Source organism: Arvicola amphibius, chromosome 3, assembly GCF_903992535.2.
Source record: "Arvicola amphibius chromosome 3, mArvAmp1.2, whole genome shotgun sequence".
In the NCBI taxonomy this organism is placed as follows: Eukaryota; Metazoa; Chordata; class Mammalia; order Rodentia; family Cricetidae; genus Arvicola; species Arvicola amphibius.
In genome coordinates, this window is record NC_052049.1 from 172,710,224 (window position 1) to 172,736,703 (window position 26,480).

A 26,480-nucleotide genomic window follows, 5' to 3' on the forward strand; every position below is an offset into this window, starting at 1 on the left:
TCCCAATGGAACTGCAGCCACAGGAACATCTGCCTTTAAGCACCCTTAGCCCTATGTTACCAGGTAATCCAACCCCACCATCATTTCCCCTGATACTGTCACCACGCCCATTTTACAGAGGAGGAAACTGAGGCACAGAGAAGGAAGCACAGATTATGAGGAAGTAGTACACTCTTACTTAGACTCACAGGAGCACTGCCTCCAGCCTCCCCATCCATCCCAGAGCAGGCCCAGACTTGCCTCCCACCCCCAGCTTCCCCGCACAAGTCAGGAAACACAATGTCACTCTCCAAGCCAGACAAAAGGGCTTTTCTTTATTGCGCCTGTGAAATTAAATCAAAAGTCCTGGCTGGGCTTGATCCTCTGTCCTCAATCCCACTCAGGGCCAGCCTCCCTGGAAGAGGAGAGAGAGGATCTAGATCCTTCAAGATCAGTTCTGGGAAGTGAGTCCAGTCAAGGCAAATGGTCAAGGAATGCGAGAAGGGCGAGGTGGAAGGCTTCCGTGTTGTGGAGGTAGCAGGCATGGCCCGCGTTGTGCAGCTTCACCACAGAGTGGTTGGGCAGGTGGTGGAGCTGCTGCAGTGACTCCCGCGCCAAGGTGTGGTCCAGTTCCCCGTACAGAATAAGAGTTGGGGTCTGCAGGGCAAGGTCGGAAGTTGTTGGTCCTGGGTTTCGGTGAAGATCCAACCCACAAGCTATTCCTTCAAGGAGCCTTGTCCCCACACTACCACCTGCTGGGGTCGACCCTCTAGGACCATCCCCCACGTGATACAAGCCAGGGACAGGGTGCCAGCATCTTTGCAGCTTGCTAAGTACCTTCACAGCCCAGAATTGGTCCTGTGTGTAATCCCGTGTGGCGGTAGGCGCGATGGGCACAAATCCACGTAGCTGGTGGTGTCTTCGCATCAAGAAGGGCAAGGCATAGCTGCCGCTCAGTGAGGGGCTCACCAATACAGCATTCTGCACCTTTAGATCCTGCAGTACCTGCTTCAGCAGCTCCGCTCGCCCTGCCTCTGTGTTCACCTCCATTGAAGGCGCTGAGTTCCCAAAACCTGGGAACAGCAGCAGTTACTACCTGAGAGGAGCTAGGACAGTTGATTTTTGTTTCTACTTCTTTACTGTAATTTTGCTTCTGTCTTGAATCACAATGTAAATATCTGATTTGCAGGATATCTGATATGTGATCCCAAAGGGATCCTGATCCACAGGTTGAAAACTGCTCAGGACTTCCTGCTCATCACAGTGGGGAAAAGAGATGAGGACCGGTGGTACATAGCACATTCTACCCCAGCCATTTTCAGAAGCAAGTTTTCATACTAAAATTGGCCCATTAGAAATTCAGTTTTCCAGCAGGTGAGATGACCTAGTGGGTAAAAGCACACGCTGCACAACCCTGAATGACTTATATCTGATCCCTGGAACCCATGTGGCGAGAGGAGGAAACTGACTCCCATAAAGTGTCCTCCGACCTCCACACATGCACTTTGTCCTGTGTGCGCGCACACACACACAGACACGTGCATGCACACATACACATGTGCACAGACACAAACACACACAATATCAACCAACCAACTAATAATAATGTTTTTAAAAGGAGAAACATCGGGCTGGAGAGATGGCTCAGTGGTTAAGAGCACTGACTGATCTTTCAGAGGTAATGAGTTAAATTCCCAGCAACCACATGGTGGCTCACAACCACCTATAATGAGATCTGGCATCCTCTTCTGGTGTGTGGTCATACATGAAAGGAATGCTGTCTACATAATAAACAAACAAACAAATAAATAAGTCCTTAAAAATAATAAATAAATAAAAAATGGAGAAACATCTTTCAGTCATTATATTGGCTAAACTTTTTTTTTTTTTTTGGTATTTTTTCAAGACAGGGTTTCTCTGTAGCTTTGGTGCCTGTCCTGGAACTAGCTCTTGTAGACCAGGCTGGCCTCGAACTCAGAGATCCGCCTGTCTCTGCCTCCCGAGTGCTGGGATTAAAGGCTTGGCTAAACTTTTAAGTTAATGACAACCAGTGTCAGGAAGGGGTAAGGAATGGATACCTACATGACTGACAGAAGGAACAATCTATACAGCTTTGCTGAAAGGTAACATAGTATTTGCCAAAAAACTTAAAAGTGTATCCTGACTCATCAGTTGTTCTTGATAGCAACTTTAGAGAAACTATTACTCTTAAATGTTTCTTTTGTTTGTTTGTTTTTTGAGATAGGGCTTTTTTTTTCCTGTAGTTTTGGAGCCTGTCCTGGAACTAGCTCCTGTAGACCAGGCTGGCCTCCAACTCACAGAAATCAGCCTGCCTCTGTCTCCCAAATGCTGGGATTAAAGGCATGTGCCACCATAGTCCAGTGAGATAGGGTTTCTCTGTGTAGCTTTGGATATCCTAGAACTTACTCTATAGACCAACCAGGCTGGTCTTAAACTTAGAGATTCGCCTGCCCCTGCTTCCTGAGAGCTGGAGCGATGCACCACCATGTCCAACTCTCCTATACTTAAAGAAACATATCCAAAGACGCTTCAGTTATATATTTGGGTATTTCAGGTAACACTGAAAATTTTAAATCCACCAGCTGAGAAATGAGAATACAAGCCTGCCCATGCCTCCCATGGCCCACACTTTAACAGTTTAAACATTAACAGCAAAGGAGGGTTTCAGGACCTGGCTTGCCCCACAAAGTCATGGTGTAGCTAGGAAAATAAAGGTGTGTAGAACTTTAAGCTGAGGCCTCTCAGCATTAGTGCTCCCCCTCCCCTGGGAACCAGGGACCTAACAACTACACATGCATGTACTGGAATGTTGGGGATTTTCCATCTCCCTGAGTCCTTGTAAATATTCTCCAAATAGAATTCAGTTATTGAATAGGGGCAAGGTAACCCTTAGGTGTTGATTCAGTTCCTGATGTTTTGACTCAGTCCCTGGGAAGGGGACAAAGTGACCCTCAGATGTTCCCTCTTACCTCACCTGATGTGAGGTAAGCTCTCCAGCCAATTATTGGTAATAGCCCTTTGAATAAGCCAATCACAATAGTTTAAAGAACAACTCCCAGACTCCCCCCCTTGTTTCTGTGGCTTTTTGCTTTAAAAGTAGCCTGTACCAGCCATTCAGGGTCTTTCTGGCTTCTCAAATGCTGAAAGACCCTGTCGCAACAGAATTAATAAAAATCCCCATGCTTTTACATTAACTGCGGTGTGAGAATGGTCTCTTGGGGTGACTCCTCCTCAGCAATTGGACTCCAGGGTCCAACAGCTGTAAATATATTCATTAAGTAGTCAGGATGCTCATGCTCCCATCCCCCACATACAACCTGCATGTTGTCAGTCTCTTTCTGTGTCATGGTGTGTGTCTGTCTGTCTATCTGCCTCTCTCTCTAGGCAGGTTGAGCCCAGGGCAAGGACTCTACCATTGAATATTTCCAAGCCCTTTTTACTTTTTATTTGAGAAAGGGTCTCTACTACGATGCCAGATTACCTCTGAACTTGCTCTGTACTCTAGGCAGGCCTTGAATCTGGGAGCCTACTGCTGCAGCCTCCTGAAATGCATGAAAGCGGGGCTGTCCCTCTCAGTCGTTCAGAGAGGGGAGAGAAGTGTTACTGGCTTCTAGGACTTCACTTTTTATTTGTCTTCATGTGTTTTTTTTTTTGGGGGGGGGGGGCAGGATTTATAACAGCCCTGACTATCCTGGAACTAGCTTTGTAGACCAGTCTGGCCTCGAACTCAGAGATCAGCCTGGCTCTGCCCCTGAGTCCTGGGATTAAAGGTATGTGCAATCATGCCTGGCAGGACTTCATGTTTGTTTGTTTGTTTTTAAATATTGAGTTATCTGGGCGAGGGCCTTTAATGCCAGCATTCAGGAGGCAGAGAAATGAGAATCTCTGTGAGTTCAAGGTCAGCCTGGTTACAAAGCAAGTTCCAAGACAGCCAGGGCTGTTACATAGAGAAACTCTGTTTCAAAAATCAAACAAAAGGGCTGGAGAGATGGCTCAGCGGTTAAGAGCATTGCCTGCTCTTCCAAAGGTCCTGCTCTTCCAAAGGTCCTGAGTTTAATTCCCAGCAACCACGTGGTGGCTCACAACCATCTGAAATGAGATCTGATGCCCTCTTCTGGCCTGCAGGCAGACCCACAAGACAGAATATTGTATACATAATAAATAAATGAATATTTTTTAAAAAGCAAAAAAACAAAAATCAAACAAAATAATATTGTTTTTATTTTTAATTTATATGTGTATCTCTCTTTGCATGTAGGTTTGTGCACATGAGTTCGAGTTTCTTCAGAGTCCAGAAGAGGGCACTGCATCCCCTGGAGCTGGAGCTACAGGTTGTGAGCTGCCTGGAATGGGTATTAGGAAACAGACTCTCAAGTCCTGGGCAAGAACAGCTCATACTCAACTGCTGAGTCATCTCTCTCATCCCTGGGCCACCTCCTACCCCCACCCGCACTTTCATTTTTAATTAGAAGAATGACAGCATGGGGCTGGAGGTGTAGCTTAGTGGTTGAGCACCTGCCTAGTGTTCTAAAAGGCTCTGGGTTCGATCCACAGTACTGGAAACAACAATAAACCCAGAGTATAGCATAGCCCATGGGTACAGTTCAAAACAAATCGAAACAAGGAGAGCGTGGTGAGGTCTCAGTGAGTGGGTAAAGGGGCTTGCTGTCCAGCCTGACAGATCCCTGGAACCCACAGGGCAGAAGAAGAGAAGCAACTCTCTCTCACGAGTTATCTATTCATGTCCGCAGTGTGCCCCCCACCAAAGCCACGAAAATTACATAATCACAAAAAGCACAAAAATCCTCCCAATGGTTGCTTATGAACAAATCACCTTTCCGTTTCCTCTGTGCCATACAATACCACACATTGCAGTTTTCAAGGCAGGGAATAAAAACAGGCTCTTATTGTGGTGGCTTCTTGTGACCTCCGACTTGTTTGTCCAGACATGGGGGCCCACACGCCCCTGCTTTACCTTGGGCTTTGCTACCCGTCCAATGCTCCCTTCTGGTGACTGTGCCTTTGTTCCTGCTGCAGCCTGCTTTCTCTAAGCTTGGATGTGGGGGTACTTACCTGGAAGGTCAATGGCCACAGCCCGGTAGCCCCTCTTGGACAGGAGCTGCAGCGTGCCCAGCTGCTCCCATATGTGGGAATTAAATGCCTTTCCATGGAGAAACACAACTTCCGCCCTGCAGACATATGGGGGAAGATGAGGCATGGGACCCAAGCAACCATCTTTCACTGCCCTCCAGGTTCCTGAGCCCCACAGGTTGGGCTGGGGTCCCTCCATTAAACCCTTGGGTACTCACCTGTGTGCCTGCTGGATAGGCAACGCCTCCCGGTAAAAGATTTGAGGGTTGCCTCTGGTGAGACCAGCCAGGACTGTGACATTGGGGCCTCTCCAGAGCTGGGAAGTCTTCTCAGGGGGACCAGGCAGTCCCACATACAGGAGAAGCATAAGCAGCAGGCCTAGACCCAGCAGGGCTGCCTGGTACCGGCTCATGAAGGTTTGTATCACACAGCCTGGAGGAGAAAAGGGAAGAGATGGGCTGAGGAAGACCTTTAGCCCTCCTCCCTTTCTTGATCTGGAAGAATATCTCATACTCAGCTTCTACTAGGCCAGGGCAAAGGCCTGGGACACTCCACTCTGTGGAGAAGTGCATGAGATGGCCCTCTGGCACAGCACGGTTTGTTTGTTTTTGTTTTTTTAAAATACTTATTTATTTATTTATTTATTTATTTATTTATTTATTATGTATACAATCTTCTGTCTGTGTGTATGTCTGCAGGCCAGAAGAGGGTACCAGACCTCATTACAGATAGTTGTGAGCCACCATGTGGTTGCTGGGAATCGAACTCAGAACCTTTGGAAGAGCAGGCAATGCTCTTAACCGCTGAGCCATCTCTCCAGCCCCCATTTTTGTTTTTATTGCTTTTCAAGACAGGGTTTCTCTGTAGCTTTGGAGCCTGTCCTGGAATTTGTTCTTGTGGACCAAGCTGGTCTTGAACTCACAGAGATCTGCCTGCCTCTGCCTCCTGAGTGCTGGTATTAAAGCTGTGCGCCACCCCCACCCGATTGTGGCACAGGCGTGTTTAATGGCCACCGTCGTCACTGTGGGAACTACACAGCTCTTCTGGCTGTGGCCTTCATGACTCTCTACACTCAGCACTCAGAGGCCCCAAGAAAACACAGGGAGCAGATAGGACTACAGTTCTCTGGCATGAAGAAACCTAGGCTCACAGGTGAAATTCTCACCACAGCAGAAGAGACCTGGGACCTGGGGCCAGTTTCCAAAATACCAGGTCATATGTGTTCTGGAAGAAAACACAACACTGGCAGGAGATGGATGAACTGGAGACACAATGGTGGATGGAGGAGTAGAGGCTGCTGAAGGCCAACGAGCACAGAGACCACTGAGCGCATACCTGGAAATGGCTCTCTTTCCTCACGATGTCTAGAAAACTGCTAAGAACAGAATGCCTTGCACAATGGGAGGGGATAGTTCAGGGTCACACCAGCCATTATGGGTCAGTTCACAGAGAAAGCTGGGGATAATGCTGAGGTCTGAGACATTGGGGGCTAGGAGTGTAGCTGGCCTAGAAAAGGACCAGCTTCCACCCCACTTCTGCCAAATGATCTGCTTTGTGAACTCCTCCAGTATGGTGTCTTTGTTAGCCCGGAGGGGGTCTCAAGCAAGGCAGGCAGGTGGTCTTGTTCGAGAATTCCCCTCTGTCACTAGTTGATTTTGGTAACTTGGGATAAGCGCCTCCTGGTACCTGCCCAAGCTTCATGTACGACTTACATAATACACTCTACCTAAGCAGAGGGGATGGGATGTCCCTGTCATCATTTATTGGGCCTAAGATGAACATGCTTGTCTTGTTTCTGGGACTCTGAACTCATTTTTTTTTCTTTCTTGTTTTTTTTTTTTCCTTCTGGGACAGGGTTTCTTTTAGCCCTGGCTGTCCTGAAACTCACTCTGTTACCTGGCTGGTCTCGAACTTAAGAGATCCACCTGCATCTTCCTCCCAAGTGATGTCACTAAAGGCATGCATCACCACTGCCTGGTTCTGGATGCATTTTTACTGAGTGTAAATGCAGTCTGTGGTAGGCCGAGGAGCAGAGCTATGGCCTGCACTGAGCCACACCCACCTCTGCTGACTCTGTAGGACTCTTCTGAAGATCTCACTTTCTAGCTCCGAAGTCAGGCAGTGTGGGGGCAGCAGCAGATCCTCCAGTGCTGATGGGAAGTCAGGAGCCAGGTGGAGAAAGAGCACACTCTTCTTCCTCACCTGGAGCAGCCAAGGACGTCTGTCTCCAACGTAGCTTTAGCTCAGGTTCCCACGAGGCGGAGCATCTGTGAAGGACCTCCTTAGTGGTCCACCAGGGGCAAACCTGTGCTTCTTTTCAGGGTGAAGGGGTGGGGTTTTATTCATTGCCATGGCAACCCAGGGTGCCCAAGACTAGACAATGTAGGGGTTCTGATGCAGATTGCTCCACAGGCGGGGGAAGGGAGAACCGAGTAAACAGACTGCTTGCTCTGGATACTAGAATACCCCTCTGTCGTGTCACACAGATATTTACACACTCACACAGACACAAGAGTCTTGCTTCCACAAACTTCAAGAAGCTAATCCCTGGGGGCTGGAAACATGGCTCAGAGGTTAAGAGCACTGACTGTTCTTCAAGAGGTCATGAGTTCAATTCCCAGCTGCCACACAGTGGCTCACAACCATCTAATAATCTGGTGCCCTCTCCTGGTGTGCAAGCGTACACGCAGGCAGAACATTGTACACATAATACCTTTAGAAAAGGGAAGCTATTCCGCAAATGTACAACAGCCTCTGCACACACATTGGCCTATGCAAGTCGGTTTCTTACATTAATACCCACACAATCACATGCAATTGTTGTGTTAACGGTCCCCTCAGAGGTCAAAACTGCAGTGGAGCTCCTTAAGCAGACCAGATTCACTAGGCCCCTCCTTACGTAGAAGATAAAGGGTGAAACTCTTTCTCAGACCAAACAATGCTAAGCTGCGAAGAAGACTCTTTAGAGCGCAGGTGAACTGCCTGGAAGAGATCAACTGAGCCACTCAGAAAGGACACTCTCCATCCTGTTGAGGCGCCTGCAGGCTGTGTAGGGTGTTCCAAATGCTTCCCAGTTTTTGTGAACTGTCACCCGTACTAGGGTGGGCTTCCTGTAAATAACCCCTTATCCATATTTCTCTTAAGTAACCCCAATAAAAGTCATTGGCTCAGTGAGTCTGTCATGGCTCCCTATCTGGGGTGAGTAGACAAGTATGTTTTCTCCCCAGGGAAAGTTTTGTCACACAACAGCCAGTTAGCAGGAAGGCAGAGAGACCAACACATGTATTTCAAAACCATATATAAGACAGGCATGGTGACTTATGGCTTTAATCCCAGCACTCTGGAGACAGAGGCAGGAGGATCTCTGAGTTTGAGGCCAGCCTTGTCTACATAGGGAGTTCCAGATCAGCTAGGGTTACATAGAGAGACACCCTTTCAAAAGAGAAAAACAAAACAAAACAATAAAACAACCCATACACAGGCACGGAAGCTAGAGAGACCGAGGCAGGAGGATTATAAGTTGAGGTCAGCTGGGCTGTTTGGCAAGACTGTCTCAAAGCAAGCAAACAAACAAAACCAAACACCCACAGCACCACATGCATACCCTCCTCGTAGTATTCAAACACAAAAGCACACCTAACCCTTAAACCACACATAAACACACAGTCCCAGGCTCAGAGTGCAGCACTCAAGGAGAGGGATCCAGGCAAATTTGAGAGCTAGGGCTTCAGAGCAAGACCCTGTCACAAAGAACAACAAAAACCCAAAACAAAAATCCAGCAACAACGATAACAACAAAGACAGAAACAAGTGCTCAAACTCAGGAGTACTGGATGGTCAAGACCTACCTGGGCAATGTAGTGAGACCATGAACTAAAACAAATAAGGGACTCAGTGGGTAAAGGCAAGTGCTGCCAACCCTGACAATCCCTGGAACTCACACGCTGAAAGATGAACAGACTCCAGCAAGTGGGCAGAGGAGACAGGCATGGGAAGAAATGCACCAGCTGAGGGACACACATAAACCTTCAGAAATATACAGTCAGATGCAGAGATAAATACAAAAAAGAAGCATACAAGCAAGCAGCCAGACCAGTGAACAACCCCCCAGCCCCACCCCACCCCACCCAACCCTCGGCAAAAGAGAAGAGAAACACTTAAACCCAGACGTTCAAGAACACACGCAGACACTCGCGCGCGCACAGCGCAGGAACACTGCACACGTGTTGCCGCGCTTGCGCCTTCCAATGGACTCTGCCCCAAGCGGTGGGGACAAGGACGACGATCCCCAGACAACAAGCGGGCCGCCTTCCCGGGAGATACTCACCGCGCTAACAGGAGTGACGGTGACGGTGACGAGGCGGGGCCAAACGGCCTGGCGAGTGTGGCAACGCCTCCGTCTCGGTAACCAGCGGGTCAGAGTCGGACTACCCACTGAGCGCTTGCGCAGTACGCAGCTGCAGGCCTTGCCTAATTACTCAAGGAAGACTTGGGGCGGTGCTCCGAGGCCCCGAGGCCCCGAGGCCCGCCTCTCCCGGCCCAGATTTTAGGAACTGTTAAGGAAGGGCTTGAGGTTTGAGAGTCTGTGGAGAGCCACCCGGCTCTTCATTTTTAAAATCGTTTTGTTTGCAAAATGAGGTTTAGGAAAGGACCCACCGCATGGGGATGTGATAGGACTTACGGACAGGTCACTCGGAACACCGAGGCCTCCTGGCACCGAGGTCTCCTAGTGTAAATGCCAGGTGATGTTATTGTCATGCGGTAGCTCCAGGCTTCCACCTAAACACTTTCTTTACTCGCCCCATTCCCCTGCAGGGTCAGAGCTTTAGTGGGGTCTCTGAGCTCCCGGTCTGCTCAAGACACCAATTATTGGTTGGCAACCTGTGATCAACATCTGGTCTGCCCCAGGTTCAGGCTTCTGTGTTACAACCAGGCCTTGGGGCAGGGACGCCATGAAGGGTGCAAAAGGTTCACTATTTGTTGATGCTTTGCCAAGGCTGACATTAACCAGAAAAGCATTAATTATTCTACAGGCTCGGAAAAGACTCCCATGCCACCTGGCTGAACTTTGGCAGAGCCTTACACGCTGATATGTAGAATGTCAGCTTCATGACAGGTGCACAGCTCGTCCTGGATTGTCCTGACTCGGGGTGAGCGGGTTTAGGGGGGCGGACAGCAGGGATACCAGAAATAGCTTTCCCCCTCATGGCAGGCCACTTCCGTGTGGGGCAGATAGCTGAGAATTTCAAGACCTTCAGCCTGGCTCTTGGGGCACATGGGGGTGGAGGCGGGGAAATAGGTTAGGTGGGAGAAGAACGAAGGGTTAAAGTGCAGACGAGTCTTGTGGTAGTTTGTGACCAAAAGAGGGCGCCCGGAACCCTCGGGTCTGTCTCCACCTCCTGCCCGCTTTTCTCCCCACCCGCCACAGCACTCGCCATTCTCCTGCCGAAGACCACGCAAATTTCCAGGTACCACTCTGCACTCTCGACTCTTTCCCACCGGCCCCAAGTCTTCTCATCTCGGCTCTCCAGATCACCTCTCTCTGGGCTGCCCCTCCTTCCCGTGTTTCCTTCAGACAGACCCAGGGATCCGGAATTGTGGGGTGCTGTGGACAGACAGACCGCGGGTGACCGCAGCGTCCACCGGTTGGGCTCCAGCGGCCAGCGCGCTGAGAACCCCGCGTTCCTGACAGTCAGGAACTCCAAAGTCTTTGCCGACTGGTGCATGTGTTTCTGTCTCTGGAAAATGGGCCTTCATCCCAAACAAACTTGGTCTCACTGTTAACTGTATTTACTGCCAGCTCACCCGCTCTACGATAGTGCTAGGCTAGAAGAGGCTAATCAAGATAGCGTTTAACCTCGACTGAGCGCTTACTGTGTGCCAGGCATGTATCAGGGTTTTTTTCTTTTTATCCACTAGTATGAACTAGTATTGAATAGTCCCATATACCAGTTTTTCCTACCAGCAGATATCTCCACTGCTGGTGCGACCCACCCAGATGCATAGCTTTTCTTTTTCTTTTTTTCTTTTGGTTTTTCGGAACAGAGCTGGCTGTCCTGGAACTCGCTTTGTAGATCAGGCTGGCCTAGAAGTCACAGAGATCCATCCACCTCTCTCTGCCTCCCAAGTACCGGGATTAAAGGCACGTGTCACCACACAAGGCTTTCTTCCTTCCTTCTTTTCTTCTTTCCTTTCTTTCTGTCTCTCTTTTTTCCCCTGAGACATGGTTTCTCTGTGTAGCCCTTCCTATCCGGGAACTCATTATAGACCAGGGTGGCCTTGAGATTTGCCTGCCTCTGCTCCTGAGTGCTCAGACTAAAGGCTTGGGCCACCACTACCCAGCTCATGTAGTTTTTTTGTTTGTTTGTTTTGTTTTTGTATTTTGTTTTTCAAGCCAGGGCTTCTCGGTGTAACAGCCCTAGCTTTCTGGAAGCTAGCTCTGCTGGCCTTGAACTCACAGATATCCACTTGCCTCTGCCTCCCGAGTGCTGGGATTAAAGGCGTGTGTCACCACCACCTGACTAGTTTTTCTTAATATTTATTTATCTATTTATTTATTATTGGGGTGGGGGTTGAGACAGGGTTTCACTGTGTAGCCCTACCTGTCCTGGAACTCACAAAGATTCGTTGCCCCTGTTTCCCAGGTGCTGGGATTAAAGGCGTGCGCCACCATTGTCTGACAGCTTGTCTTAAATTCTTAAGTGGCATTCTTAATTCTGCCATTGTTCAGTCAGTTGAAGCCCAATATCATATAACGAAGTGGGAGAAGCAGAAATAGTAGCTTCTTTTCCTGACCTTAATTCAGATTCTAGAGACCTGGTGGTCACCTAACTGTTCCCTGCTGTCCCCAGGCAGGGTGCTCTTTCACCCAATGCTCATCAGCCTGGCTTTGAACTACAGGCACATCACCATCAAGCATGGCCAGTGTGGACCAGCATGAGGGCACCATCCAGGTGCAAGGTCAGGGCCTCTTCTTCAGAGAGGCTCAGCCTGGCAGTGGGCAGGCTGCTCGCTTCTCTGTGCTGCTGTTGCATGGTATCCGCTTCTCCTCTGAGACCTGGCAGAACCTGGGTACTCTGCGTAGGCTGGCTGAAGCTGGCTACAGGGCTGTGGCCATTGACCTACCAGGTACTTTTGGGGGTGGGCTCCTGGGCCAGGGTTGGGGAAAACTTAAGGATGGAGAAATGGAAGGATTTAGCCAGGCAGGGCCCTGAACTTGACAGGCACACAGTGCATGGACCTTTGAACTTTTGTCTAGTCTTGCTTTAGTAGGGTCGATACACTGCCCGGTTGCTTCTCATTGTTACCGAGCCTGTGTCTCAATGTTTCTGGGCTTCACTTTCCTCATTTGTAGAGAAAGGTACCACACTCCTGCTGGTGACTATCCCTAGTGAGCACAGAATGAGGTTCTCAGTGTGAATGTATTGGCTAATACTTGAGGGCTAGTGACGGGTGCTCAGTTGATTGGAAGTCCCTTGGCAGAGTCATATTTATAGGCTGTTGGAAGCACTGCCAGTAAGTCCTCCGGAGCCTTGGGAAGCGAGGCAGGGCCTGATGGATGGCTAAGGACCTGATCACTTACATGCAAACAGATTCCTTGGGCGCTGCAGAAGGCAGGAATAGCTTCCAGATTGCCTGTCACAACCTGGATCACCAGGCCCCGTCCATCTTAATGTCTAGTGAGGAATTGGAGGCATAGATATCTGCAGGATCTAATCCCCTCACGGGCTAGGGCTGGTGGCTGATATGTGGTTTCAGGTTTCAAGGGCAGATCTCCAGTCTGGCCAGGCTTGCTTCTAACAGAGGGTTGGGCTGAGCTTCAGGGTAAAGGTCTACAGCTAATATTAAAGGTGGGGACTGACTGGCAGGTCCCAGTGTAGAAGCATTCATCTCAGGTTTGATCCTCCAGGAGGGCTAGGTGCCTTCCAAACAGTTAACTAATTTTCACAAGTTTAAATGGCAGGAACGTTCCTCATCCCTTTTCAACAGAGAGGGGAAACTGGGCAGCTGAGGAGGGCTGAGAGGCCTGACCTATAGTCATCTTTTTTTAAAATTTTTATTTATTTATTATGTATACAATATTCTGTCTGCTTGTATGCCTGGAGGCCAGAAGAGGGCACCAGAACTCATTACAGATGGTTGTGAGCCACCATGTGGTTGCTGGGAATTGAACTCAGGACCTTTGGAAGAGCAGGCAATGCTCTTAACTGCTGAGCCATCTCTCCAGCCCGCATGGTCATCTTTATAGTAAATGGAGACCTGGGAGCCCTGATAGACTCCAGAGCTTGACTCTTTCCGGGACACTGTTAGTATGAACGCAAACATGGAAAGAGATGTCCCGTTCTTGCTACAAATATAATACACTGGGCTGTGGGTGTGAATGAGTGCAGGCCACTGGTGTTACACGAACCTGGGCACACAGAGATCGACCTAGGAGCACATGCTGGAAGAAGGGATCCTTCTCATTCATTGCCCTTGTCTCTCCTACACCTGAATCCCTGCAGGTCTTGGCCGTTCCAAGGAAGCAGCAGCCCCTGCCCCTGTCGGGGAATTGGCCCCTGGCAGCTTCCTAGCAGCCGTGGTGGATGCCTTGGAGCTGGGGCCCCCAGTTGTGATCAGTCCATCCTTAAGTGGAATGTATGCACTGCCCTTCCTCGTGGCCCCTGGGTCCCAACTCCGGGGTTATGTCCCAGTGGCTCCCATCTGCACAGACAAAATCAGCGCTGCTGACTATGCCAGCGTTAAGGTATCTTTTGTGTGTGTGTAAAGCTGAGATGGTATGTTAGGAGCAAGGTGGGGACCATCCCTGGGCCTTCCTCAGCTGGAGGCTGGGTAACCAACGGGGTGGTTTCTGGGGAGATCTGAACACCTAACTCCTTTTGTTTGACTTGTTAGATTACTGTGCCAAACCCTGTATAAAATTGTGTACTGGGGAAAGTACAAATGTCCCGACCCACTAACTGGATCAGCTTGTCTCCAGGTGGGCAGGAAGAGACTATAGTGGTGATGAGGGCTGAAGCTGACCTTTAAAGGCTGGGGCTGGTGTGGCGATCTCCTTGATTCTTTCTTCCTTTCCTTCCGCTCAGACTCCAGCTCTGATTGTATATGGAGACCAGGACCCCATGGGTTCCTCCAGCTTTCAACACCTGAAGCAGCTGCCCAACCACAGAGTGCTGGTCATGGAGGGGGCGGGGCATCCCTGTTACCTAGACAAGCCTGAGGAGTGGCACACAGGGCTGCTGGATTTCCTGCAGGAACTAGCATGAGACTCAGTCCTACTGATAGGGGTGACAGCCTGCCTGCTCTGGGGTCTCTCGCTGGCTTCTCCCAGTCTCATCTGCCACAGGTCTGTCTATACATTTGTCTGGGTTCTTCTGCTTTTCTCTTGCAGCTGCAGATCGGATCAAGGAGGTAAAATCAAGTGGGAAAAGCCTCAGATTCAGGGGAGAAATCTGATTGTGGGTAATCCATGAGCTTCTCCTTGCTTGGCTCTCACCGCTTAGCTTACGTTCCCTCCACCTCTTTCTTCAGCTGCAGACCAGACATTCCCTTAACTTCCCTACCCCTCTTAGGTCATAGATAACAGACATGTATGAATGCTTGTTTAGATTCATCCCACACCCAAACAGAACCCTTCCCTTGGGAGCACGTGGATCCACATGATTGGACTGATATCCACATTCCTTTTTTTTTTTTTTTTTTTTTTTTTAAAGTTTTTCCAGACAGGGTTTCATTGTGTAGCCTTGGCTGTCCTGGAACTTGCTCTGTAGACCAGGCTGGCCTCGAACTCAAAGAGAGATAGAGATCTGCCTGCCTCTGCCTCCCAAGTGCTGGGATTAAAGGTGTGCACCACCATCACCATTGTCTTGAGCAGCCTTGTATCACAGGCCTGCACAGGTACATGTACAATTCCCTGTGAAGGAAGGTGGGAACCTCTTTACGAGCCAGTCTTTGTGAAAGATCCGCTTGCCAGATTAAAGAGAAAGCCAGCCCTAGATTTCTCTCACCTACACGTTGCAACTGGTCCCAGGCCAGAATTGCTTCCTTCCTCAGAAGGGGAGGTGCACCCCTCTGCCTTTCAAATATACCCGTTTTACTTTCCCCCTTCGTTTTGGGGGCTGCACAGCTTCCGCAGGTCATCAAGCCTGACTCTTCTTAGCCAAGCCTGTTTTCTGCTATGAGGTTTGCGGGTGGCGTGGGGAGACCGACTGTGTAGGTCCCTGAAATAAAGTGATGCTATTAGACCTCACATGCTTTTGCTGTCTCTGTCTCAGTCTCAGCCCGGGACGCTCCTCCCCCTTCCCCTAGGGACTGCCTCTGCGGGCTCCTCCCCCACTCTGGCGGGACCAGATGGTCCCCCTGCCCTTTGTCCACTAGGCCAGATGGAGGGAAAGGGAGATTGGATTCCCCTCCCCACCCACACACACACCCAGGTGCCAAGAGATTCAGTTTAGGCGGGGAGGTGGAGGTCAGTGGGGCCCGCATGAGCCGATTACCGAAAGGGGGAGAATATCTGCTCTGAGATGGGGGAGGGGCGAGCTCAGTACACCCTCCCCGCCACACACACACACACACACACACACACACACACACACACACTACTATGCCTTTCCTAGTAAAGGATTTAATGGCGCTCTGTCCCTTACAACCCTAGCTCCAAAAGGAATTTGGCAGTAGACTTGGGGGATCACGGGACAGGGTGCTAAGGGCCACACCGCTCTCTCAGGCCCCTCCTCCAGTCGGGTAACCTGTCCGGGCGGACTAGGGCTGAGCAGTGAGGAAGCTGTAGGTGGCCCGTCTTGTTGGGCTGGACCCCAGAGTGAAGGATGGCGAAGAAGCCAGAGCCCGGGCAGGGCGGAGGGCCGTGGGACAGAAGCCGGGAGGCGCGGCCCGGGCTGAGATGAAGGCTGCGGCGAGCTGGGCAGGAGCGCTGGGCGGGAAGGACCGGCCCAGTGAGAGCCACACTGGGAGGATCCCGAGGTCCTGGTGAGCCGCAGGGGAAAGGGTCCATGGCTCCCTCCCGGAAGCAGCGGCCGCTTGGGACGCCGGACCGCGCGGAGCGGGGCGGGGCGGGGCGGGGCGGGCGGCTGCGGCACTGGGGCTGCTGGGGCGGGCCCGCCGCGCTGTAATCGGATCCGGGAGGGGGCGGGGCGGGGCCGGGCCAGGCGGGCCGGGGGGTGGGGGTGGGGGGGCGCGGAGCCGGGCTCCGGGCCGGCCGGGCTCCGCGCCTGTCAAACCCCTCATTGTTCGCAGCTGATGTCACTCGCAGTTGTGAGCGGCCGCCTTTCCCGGGGACAATGTGGGACTGAGCGGCCCAGCCGCCGCGCCGCCGCTACCGCCGCCGCAGAACAACCCCAGCGAGGTAAGGCGAGGGCCGGGCGGGGCACCGCGGGCCATGAAGTTTGGGGGTTCGCTGGGGAGGGGGATCCGCTCCTGTGTGCACCGACCGCTATCCTGGGGGAACTGCGAGGAGCATGGTCCTTGTCCAATTCGGCTGAGGCCTGCACAGGTGGGGGGCGTTGGTTTTCCAGGGGAACACCCCACTTCAGGGAGGGATTTCTTGGACCTTAGGTACCAGGTTTGAGGCTCCCATCCTATTCGCTATTTCTGTCCTTTGAGCTTGCTCTTCGTTCTGGACCTCATGGCCCAGGTTCGGGTTCTACTTCATCTCTGTTCTCATCTGCCATTCTCTGCAGCTCCTGGCTCTCACACACCCCTTCCCATTCTCTGCAGTCCTTGAAGGAGCCAGACTCCAGGCCAAGGGGGGGCGGGATGGAGAGCACAAAGTGGTCCCTCATTCCCTGTGGCTCTTCATCTCCAGCTCTTGGTCTGGGATGGGGAGGAGGTGAAGGGGCTCTGCTACTTACTTCAACCTGGCCCTCATGCGTGCCTGGCCAGGAGAGGGAGGTGCCCACCTCCTCACTCTCCTAAACCAGGCCCGCCATCTTGAGACCTGTGGCACCCAGGGCCCCGCCCCATCCTGGCACCCAAGGGAATGGTCTTCAAGGGGATGTACCGTGGTCCATTCACATCGCTTCTCTTGGGATGTGGGGCTGTGGGTCCTCACCAAGCCCAGGATGGTTACCTTTTTTTCTGGACCAACAAGGCATGTGTTTCCAGAGACTCTTCTTCCCCTTATAAAGAGCTCTCAGACCCCAGGCATTGGTCAGGAGTTGGTCTCTGACTCAGGCTGTTCAGGGGGGTCACCCTGGTGGCCTCAGAGCCAGCACCTGGGAGGGGGGTCTATTGTTTCTTCATTTGAGGATATTATCCCTCTAGGTCCTGGAACCCCCTCAACTTTCAAAGCACCCCATCCCAGCCCCCACCCCCTAGCCTTCATCAGCATGCAGGCTCAGGCTGCCCAAACACAAGGGGATTGTTCTCTTTGCATGCTCAGGGTGGGGGGCTGGGAGCGGGCGGCCCACACACCCTGGCAGGCCCAGGCCGCAGAGAGGCTGGCCTGCCCCACCCTATGGCCCCAGACAGGCTCTGTCCACCCTCCTACTCTCATCCCAGTTCTCCTCCAGCCTCTATCACCGCGACTTCGCTCTTGGTGGAAAGAGCTCTGGGCTGTCCAGGTGGGTTCTCCTGGCCTGCCTGTCACATCCTATGCAGCCTTCTAAACAACTCCCTTCCTCCCTAGGCCTCAGGTTAGCCTCCTGATTGGTGAGGCTTTTCTAGTTGTGATTGGATGAACCCACCTCAATGCTGTGAGATCCATCTCACACCATGGCATTTCTACCCGCTCTTCTCCCTGTTGGGGGACCCACTCTGGTCTCTCAGAACTCTCAAATTCCTCCCTTCAGCAGCATGCTGAGCGAGCCCCTAGGCCTAGGAGACCAGCAGAAACAGGCTGGGATGCTGGGCCGGAACTTGGAATTCTGATCAGACATGTCCTGATTCTGCCATGTGCTTACAGCCCCAACACTCTGAGGTGTGATGATCTCTAGTGTTCCAGGGCCAGCGAGCCCTAACTCCCCCGTTCTCTGGGGCCAGGTCCTGTTTCGGATTTCCTATTCTTCTGTAGCAGAAAGATAGGCTCAGAAATGCCAACTGGGCCTCTTTTGACTTGTAGCTGTGTCTTTGGGAAGCACAGAGGCCAGAGAAATTTCGTTTGAATTGAAAGGTTGGAAGGCTCCATGGAGGAGGAAGTATTTGAGAAGACTTTTTGCCAGAGAGTGAAGGGGATAAGTATTTCAAGCTGGAAGTGTCAGCAAAGACTGTCTGAGGTTCTAGACCTATTTTGTGGCCTGGGATGAGGCAGAGATGCGACAGAAGCTGCTAGGACCTTGGAGGCCTCCGTTGCGGGTGCATAGAGGTCAGGTTTTATCCCTTGGGTCCTGGGGATCCATGGGTGGTTGGTAAATAGCAGAGTGAGCATAGTTTTTGGCATGGAGAATGGCAATTGGAGAGCTTTTTCAACTTGGATAGACAGTGGCACTGAGCAGGGCCTGAGCCTGCCTTGGTTTCCCTCCGCCATGAAGACTCTTGGGCGACTCTAGGGGGTATAGCATGCCTGGCACCCACCAGTTTATCTTCTTCTATGTTCCTTTTCCCTGGCACTTTACCAGACAGACTTGAATCAAGAAACCAGGGTCTACAACTGCTTCCCTAATATCCATGTCCGCCCCCCACCCACCGTCTCCTCCCTCCTAGCTAGGCATGATTGGCCATCCTGGGAGGTTGAAAGGTTGAGATGGGTCCATGGGTCTGAGGATGCTGGGCAGTTTTGTGGAGACCAGGCTAACCAGCAAGGGTGAGCATGCCCAGAGTATGGGATGAACAAGGGATCCAGGAGGTCTCAAGGCTGCCAAGCCCCTCACCAAGGCCTAGTGGCCACCCTCCTGCCACACCCTGCCATGCCCGATGCTTAACCATTCCCTAGCATCATCGGGTGTGGCCAGCCTGACTGTTTTCGGATTAAGGGTTGAAGGAGGCTACTTAGGAGGTCTAAGGTGGGCATGAGATGTGAGGTGAAGTTGGAGACTGGATTCCCCCAACCCTCTGTAGCCCCGGTGGGTCCACAGTCTCTAGTGGTCCAGACACACTGAACAGAGGGAATCCCCCGAGAGGCGGGACAGCCTGCTTGGTTCAACTGGCCCCAGAGCCCTCCCCTCCCCTGGATTGTTCTTGCACTAGAACAAAGCCAGGGAGGACACTTGATCCCTGCATGTGGTGGGGGGGCTGGCTAAGCCCCCCAGCCCTTTGATTGGACAGCTGTCATAGGAGAGAGACAGCTGGGGGGAGGGGCAGGAAGGGGGCAGCCTTCGCTTACACAGCTGTCACCCCCCCCCCCAGCCCCTCCAAGCGGAGTGGCAGGAAGCCAGGTTCAGAAGGAGTAGGCACTTGGACTGGGGAGGGGGCCTGGGAAGCAAAAGAAGGAAGGACCGAGGTCAGAGGATTGGTCTGAGAGTGGGATGTTCTGCCAGGGAGCTCTGCTGACCAGAGGGGGCTGGGCACCCTCAGAGGTGAGCTGGAGGTCAGTGTGGCATGATGTGTGGCTGCCACGTGGGTGGCCTAGCAGAGACCTGGGGCCCCTCCAGACTGAAGCGGCAAGATACTCCTTAAACCCCCAGTGCAAACCCCCAGGGCATCTGGTAATGAATGCCCAGTGGGGCTACTTATGCTTAGGACTCTGGGAGAAGGGTCTGGAGGAGGGTCAGGAGCCTCCTTCTTTCCAAACGATAGGAAAAACTCAAGAGTCTCTCGGAACAGGCTCATGGAGATACCAGCAACTCTCCCTTACCTTGACTCCCCAAACAGTGCAGGTGGGTAAATCCAGATCCAGGCCAGGGAAGGCCAAGGTCACCTTTTGAATTTGGGGCAGTGGGTCTCTGCTGCAGACCTAGGCATCTTTCTAGCAAGACTAACAGTTTCGCCCACGGTCCATTTTTCCTGGTGTCACAAGAAGTCCTAGGAAGACTGCTTTCAGATCTCCCACAGTTTGTCACCCAATTAAGAGTCCACGGAATTCTGGAGCTTAAGATCCTATGGCCCCAGATAAGCCATCAGCGTTTTCCAAACAGGATGACCATCCACTGGCCAGGCAGAGGCTCCCCAGGCCACTGCAATCTAGATCCCACTTCAGAAAAGGATCAAAAGACCAAGACCAGAACAGCTCCAAATGGGCCCCAAATGGAGCCTGGTCCGGTCCTACAGGAGCTTGTTGGCCCCATTCTTCCCACTACACCCCTTCTTTCTGTGACCTTGGGCAGGTTACAGACCCTCCTGTGGCACAAATTCATTTGCTCCTGTCCCTGATATGTCTGAGCACCCTCTCTAGCCTGGCTCTGAACTGAGCCCTGGGGACACAAGGAGAAGGTGGCAGCTTTGGCTCCTGTTCTAAGGGGCTCCCAGGCTTGGCTGTCCAGGGAGACAGAAACTATGCACGTCATCACAGGCGCTTTGATGGGGGAAGTGCAGGCAGCCAGGGGAATGTCTAGCAAGGGCAGCCAGCGCATGGCTGGCCAGGATGCCCAAAGAACACAGGCCCCGAATCTATTGCTGGTCTCCACCCTGTGGCGAGTCCTATGGCTGAACTCAAATGGAAGAAGTGGACACCTGAGAAAAAACATGTGGGGACAATGCTGCCAGTCTGACTGTCCCCATTCAAGGGGGAAAGGAGACTGCAGTTTGGTACAGTGGCTCACTCAGGTATCCAAGAGAAAGCGAGGTTGGGAATTCCCTAACCACTCCATACTGAAACTCTGGCTGGCATAAGACATTCAGAGAAAGGCTTTGGGCAGAGCTCTGAAACCTGGACCCTCATGTCCGGATAGGACATAGGGCTGACAAAGTATTCCCATTGGGGACCACTTATCCTTTGTTCCAACACCCTTCTAGGCAGAAAGAATTCCTATGGTTAGTGATGTCTGGGTCCAGATTCTCTATTGGCACCAGTTGGTTCCATTGTCCTCCTCGAGTTCTAGTCCCCATTGGGCTCACCATCAAGGCTGGGCCATGGCGGGAGACAGCCGCTACTGAAGGATTTCTGAGGAGGATTAAGGTTCAGGATTAAGTTGAGGCATGAAAAGGGGTCGGGTGGGGAGGGTTGGCGGCTAAACTAATCCTAGTAGCTAATCTCAGGCTCGGCCTTGCTCCATCAGTTAATGGCCTTGACATTCCTGCAGCCCACCAAATCCTTCTCTTATCCATCACCCAGTCCCAAGGAGACAGATCCTCTCTGATGTGTGTGGGAATGGAGCCCCAGTGCCATGTCTCTAGTACAGTAGTGTGTTCTAGGTGGGTATGTGGCCACTCTTCACACCTCCTGCTTCCTATGCACAGGACCATTCTGAGAACATAGGAAAGAGATCAGAAATACCACTGTAGAGAGAGCCTATCTTTACCCCATGTCATCGTTGAGCGGATCATTCCTCATGTCTGCAGTGACTTTCTCCTCTAATGGCTCCGAGTCATTGGGAACTCGCCTTATGGGCCTCCTGTCCTAAACCTTTGCTAGGCTTCAGCTTCCTCTTCGGCCTCTTCTCCACCGTTGTTAAGCCAGCCAGCCAGCCCTGGCCTCTGGAAGCTGGTACCTCATATTTAGGGTAAACTTCTCTTTCCTTTTTTGAAGCTGGGTCTCACTACATGGCCAAGGCTACCCTTGAATGAGAGCCTCCTGCCTTAGCCTGGGTACATCCTGGGTTTACAGGCCTATGCTTCTGTGCCTGGCCCAGAGTAAGGTTTTTATCCTTGATTCCACAGTGGATGCTCAATCTACGGAGATTTTACCTTCCAAGTGAGGGAGGAAGCCGTCCTGTGGTTTCTTATAGTCGTCCAGACCTAGCGCCACATATATTCTAGACAAGCATTCAGCCAGTGAGCTCTGATCCCCTGCCACCTTTCCAAGACTTGGGAGGAAGGGAAATTGGGTATCTGTCATAAGATTGTCTCATTTTTCAAAAACTCATATATTTAGAGGATAGGATTCGGTAGTTGTTTTCTAGGTTGGATGACTGAGGTCCAGAAGGCTTCAGTGACCAGGATTACACAGCCAGGAAGAAGCGCACAAATACACTGGTCAGAAGGACATTTAGAACTCAAGGCCCAGGCTGTCTCCCTTCTCCTTGAGTTTGGCTGGCCTGGCTTTGCGGTCCTATGTAAGAGCAGTGGCGGCGGAGTAACCAGGGCTCCTCTCAGACTCTCTTTTCTGCTGCCCTGTCTAGAGCCAGCTGAGCCACAGCCACAGCGTGGACACACTCCCAGGCCGCTGTGGCCCCAGCCCCGCCTGACAGAATGAGCAGTTCAGATGCGGGGCTGGAGGAGGAGCCAGAGCTTAGCATCACCCTCACGCTGCGGATGTTGATGCATGGGAAGGTGAGTGGGTGGGGCTGGCAGAGCCCTGGGGCAGCACATGTCTGGTCTCAGTGCTGCTCCCCTCCCTGAGTGACAGGAGGACCTGAGCCCGGGGCATTCATACCCATCTGAGTCCACTCTTGTTATCTCTACAGGAAGTGGGCAGCATCATTGGGAAGGTAGGTGTCCAGTTCTCCGTATGTTCCCCTCAACTTGAGCCTCAGCCCTGGTTAAGGGGCAACCACTTAGGAATCTTGGTTTTTGTCTCCCACAGAAGGGAGAGACTGTAAAGAGAATCCGGGAGCAGGTAAAGATGGGGTCAGGGGAGGAGCCCAGGGCCCCTGATGTTGAAGGGAAGGGAGGTGGCCATCCTTTCCTCTGAATCACCGCACCTGGGATAACCGAGTGCCCAGAAGAATGCCAGTTTCTAGTGACTGGGGCAGGCAGACAGATCCCTGGCACCACAGTGGGGAGGATGCCTGCTGCCCGGTGCTTGTCCCACACCTGCAGAGCAGTGCCAGGATAACCATCTCTGAGGGCTCCTGCCCTGAGCGGATTACTACCATCACCGGCTCTACAGCCGCCGTCTTCCACGCCGTCTCCATGATTGCCTTCAAGCTGGATGAGGTTCGTGCCTAACTGGGGTGGGAGTCTGAGGGTGGCTGCCTGTGAGAAACCTGACCCTGTCTCCAGATAGTGGCTATGGGGGAGGGAAGGTCAAGTCCAAGGCCATGTTCTCTTGGAGGAGGTCTAGGAAGGAGGCTTTCTCCCTATCCCTCTTCAGGAAAGTACTTGAGGGAGGGTGGGGGAGTAGCAGGGGCATACATGGCCGACTCACTGTCTTTCTGCCCCAGGACCTTTGTGCTGCTCCTGCAAATGGCGGCAGTGTCTCCAGACCTCCGGTGACCTTGCGCCTTGTCATCCCTGCCAGTCAGTGTGGATCACTGATTGGGAAGGCAGGCACCAAAATCAAGGAGATCCGAGAGGTGAGCAGAGAGAGACCACCCATGGGTGTACCCGTGGACCTATGTCTTCTACCCATCAAGGGGAGAGGGAACTAGAGCTCCAGAGCTGCCCTTTCTCTTGGCTACTGGAGTCGACAGAAGTGGGTACTATTTTCTATTTGTAGACTACGGGAGCCCAGGTGCAGGTGGCAGGGGACCTGCTCCCCAATTCCACAGAGCGTGCTGTCACCGTGTCTGGGGTGCCTGATGCCATCATCCTGTGTGTGCGCCAGATATGTGCTGTTATTCTGGAGGTGCTTTCCAGAGCCGGGGGTGGGGTGGGGGGTTGGAGGTGGGCAGCCAGGGGGAGGGCAGGAGAGGTCTCCAGGTGCTTGTCACCGTTTAGATCTTATGGCTGCAACATCAGGTGGGGTGGGGCAGGCAGAGCTACAGCCATGGACTGATTATAAGCTCAAGGCACTCTGGGATACATTTTCATGGAAGCCATGGGAATGCCTTAAGGCCATTGGATTCTTGGGGAGGCCTGATCTTGACAAAGCTTTTCAATTTGTGTCTTCTAGTCCCCGCCCAAAGGAGCCACTATCCCATATCATCCAAGCCTCTCCCTAGGTACTGTCCTGCTCTCTGCCAACCAGGTGAGGGCAGCATCAGGAGAGGCTAAGAGCCTTACTGGAAAAGGGGGATCGAGGTGGAGGAGAGAGTGGACTAGAAAATTGGGGGGGGGGGGCTGCGGAGGGCACAGGGAGTGATCTGGCCAAACTATCTGGCCTGTCACAGCAGCTCCCTTTTTGACCGTTTTGCCCCACAGGGTTTCTCTGTCCAGGGTCAGTATGGAGCAGTGGCCCCTGCAGAGGTGAGTGACCCACAGCCTGAGACACCCCTTCCTGAATTGCCCCCTCTAACTTCTGACCCTGTTCTCTGGCCCAGGTCACCAAGCTCCAGCAGCTCTCAGGCCACGCAGTTCCCTTTGCCTCAGCCAGTGTGGTGCCAGGTAAGCAGTTCCTGCTAAAGGAGACAGGAGGGGCTGGGCATCCCTTGCAGTGGACATGGGAGGCCCATAGAGAACAAGAACCATGCTCAGTCCTTTTCTTCTGCCTCAGGACTGGATCCCAGCACACAGACCAGCTCGCAGGAGTTCCTGGTTCCCAATGATGTGAGGAGAAGGTGGGGGGCTGGAGGGTGGTGAAGGGATCCAGGGGCCTAGACCTTGCTCAGCGTTAAATTCTGCCTTCTTCCCCCTAGCTGATTGGCTGTGTGATCGGACGCCAGGGCAGCAAGATCAGCGAGATCCGGCAGATGTCAGGGGCACATATCAAGATTGGGAACCAAGCAGAGGGTGCTGGGGAGCGGCATGTGACCATCACTGGCTCACCCGTCTCCATTGCCCTGGCTCAGTACCTCATCACTGCCTGGTGAGCATGGGGCGGGCAGTGGGAGAGCATGGGTAGGAAGGAAGGAATATAACCTCCTGTCTCTCAGGACCAATCCCCTGCTGCTCCTCAGCCCCTCTCCTCTTTCTGTGGTATTCTACCTAAGCCATTCATGTTGCCTTTTTACTACTCCTGTATCTATCCACCTCTCATGTCCTGTCTCCCCACTGTTGGTTTTTCCTGGGTCCTTCCTCGTTTTCTTCTTACCCCAAGTTATATCTGCTTGTATTTTCTACCCTCCCTGCCTCTGAACCTTTCCTATTCTTGCCCCAAACACCCCCACCCCATACTACTGTTCTCCAATCTACTCCCCTCCCATCTTTTGGCTAACCCCATGGCCCCTGTCTCATCCCCACCTTTCCCTCATCTCCCCTCTGTGTCCCTCTCTCCAGTCTAGAGACGGCCAAGTCTACCTCTGGGGGGACACCTGGCTCAGCCCCCGCAGACCTGCCCACCCCTTTCTCGCCACCCCTGACGGCCCTGCCCACAGCTCCCCCAGGCCTGCTGGGCACACCTTATGCCATCTCCCTCTCCAACTTCATCGGCCTCAAGCCTGTGCCCTTCTTGGCTCTACCACCTGCTTCCCCAGGGCCACCGCCGGGCTTGGCGGCCTACACTGCCAAGATGGCAGCGGCCAATGGGAGCAAGAAAGCTGAACGACAGAAATTCTCCCCCTACTGAGGCCGGCTGAGGCCGAGGCCGGGGCAGGCAGGACCGCCAGCAGGGGCTGCCTCCACGTCCTTCCTGCCCAAGGAGACTCTACCATGGGGTCTCAAGCGCCAGTAATGCCAGACGCATGGATGCACCCCCTACCCTGCTCCATCTTTGGAGTTCCTCCTCAGAGAGGGGACAGTTTCTGGCCCTGGGTTCTAGGAGCTATGGCAGCCCCAGAGCAGGGGCTCCACCCCTTCAGACCTATGCTTGGATGCCGGGAATGGCCGGGGCCTCTCTAGTGCCCTGAGGTGGGAGGCTGCTCATGTCCTCCATCCCTTTGGGCCTTTGGCCCACTGCCCCAGTGGGAACTAGAGGAGAGTGAGGGGTGGCTGGGGCCAAGCTTCTCTTCATCCCCTGCAGATTCTGCTGCTTCCACTGATACCCTTTTGACTGGAATAGACTGGCTGGGCTTGTCAGGGGGCAACCCAAAGAGAGGGCTCTGCCTATTGCCGGGGGAGTGGCCTGGGGCAGGGGCCCAGGTCTCAGCAGCAGATTCTCTGTACAGTTTTTTCAATCCCTGTTTTTGAATAAATATTCTCAGCGACCAGAAAGCCATGAAATAATACTGCTGTTGGGGTGACAAAACTTCCAGGGGAAGGGTGTAGCCGGAACCCCGAAGAACCCCAATCTGTGAATCCAGCCCCAGTTGATCCACAGCCCCTTCCACACGTCAGTTCTGGGGTGAAATTGCAGGACCCTTTTAGGGGTCATGTGTTCAGTCTCCTGTCTTCAGCACCAAACCAGTCGGGCTGTTTGCTGAGCCGTCTGAGTAATGAGTTTGAGTCCGACTGTCCGACTTCTCCGTGGCACAGATGGCAGGGATATCTTCTGAATGTCTCTCCACTGGTTCCTCCTGCTGTGGCTGTAACCCGGACCCTCATCCTTTGGCTGTGAGCTCTTAGGACCCTCCCCTCTGGGCCAGGGAGTACCCATGAGTTTAAAAAGCCTACACTGGAGGGGTCCTTAGGAGATGGTACAGGAT

General features: G+C 52.6%; 3 protein-coding genes across 15 annotated transcripts; 2 read left to right on the plus strand and 1 right to left on the minus strand.

The window, feature by feature from the left end:
• Positions 1–282: 282 nt before the first annotated feature.
• On the minus strand, positions 283–9,569 carry Abhd14a (abhydrolase domain containing 14A). 9 transcript variants are annotated; one of them, XM_038323088.1, is made up of 6 exons: positions 9,419–9,569; positions 7,294–7,404; positions 5,310–5,523; positions 5,074–5,189; positions 817–1,052; positions 283–636 (listed from the first exon to the last, which is right to left on the minus strand). In XM_038323088.1, exons 3-6 carry the CDS (start codon positions 5,501–5,503, stop codon positions 454–456), a joined length of 729 nt encoding a protein of 242 aa, XP_038179016.1. In that variant the 5' UTR covers positions 5,504–5,523; positions 7,294–7,404; positions 9,419–9,569; the 3' UTR covers positions 283–453. The 9 variants fall into 9 exon arrangements, with proteins under 9 accessions (XP_038179016.1, XP_038179010.1, XP_038179013.1 ...); XM_038323082.1 differs by having other exon boundaries at positions 7,154–7,404; positions 9,419–9,566; XM_038323085.1 differs by having other exon boundaries at positions 7,154–7,358; positions 9,419–9,499.
• Positions 9,570–10,133: 564 nt separating this feature from the next.
• Abhd14b (abhydrolase domain containing 14B) lies at positions 10,134–15,340 on the plus strand. Of its 4 annotated transcripts, XM_038323091.1 has the most exons (5): positions 10,134–10,241; positions 10,520–10,559; positions 11,943–12,219; positions 13,596–13,837; positions 14,178–15,340. In XM_038323091.1, the coding sequence occupies exons 3-5, from the start codon at positions 12,009–12,011 to the stop codon at positions 14,355–14,357; spliced, it is 633 nt and encodes a 210-aa protein (XP_038179019.1). In that variant the 5' UTR covers positions 10,134–10,241; positions 10,520–10,559; positions 11,943–12,008; the 3' UTR covers positions 14,358–15,340. The 4 variants fall into 4 exon arrangements, with proteins under 4 accessions (XP_038179019.1, XP_038179020.1, XP_038179018.1 ...); XM_038323092.1 differs by lacking the exon at positions 10,520–10,559 and having other exon boundaries at positions 10,138–10,241; XM_038323090.1 differs by lacking the exon at positions 10,134–10,241 and having other exon boundaries at positions 10,409–10,559.
• Positions 15,341–15,473: 133 nt separating this feature from the next.
• Positions 15,474–26,049, plus strand: Pcbp4 (poly(rC) binding protein 4). 2 transcript variants are annotated; one of them, XM_038323078.2, is made up of 14 exons: positions 15,474–16,077; positions 16,345–16,453; positions 22,260–22,410; positions 22,545–22,568; positions 22,664–22,696; positions 22,900–23,016; positions 23,244–23,375; positions 23,519–23,647; positions 23,915–23,989; positions 24,163–24,207; positions 24,282–24,345; positions 24,455–24,507; positions 24,597–24,766; positions 25,177–26,049. In XM_038323078.2, exons 3-14 carry the CDS (start codon positions 22,330–22,332, stop codon positions 25,463–25,465), a joined length of 1,212 nt encoding a protein of 403 aa, XP_038179006.1. In that variant the 5' UTR covers positions 15,474–16,077; positions 16,345–16,453; positions 22,260–22,329; the 3' UTR covers positions 25,466–26,049. The 2 variants fall into 2 exon arrangements, with proteins under 2 accessions (XP_038179006.1, XP_038179007.1); XM_038323079.2 differs by lacking the exon at positions 15,474–16,077 and having other exon boundaries at positions 16,276–16,453; positions 25,374–26,049.
• Positions 26,050–26,480: the final 431 nt, after the last annotated feature.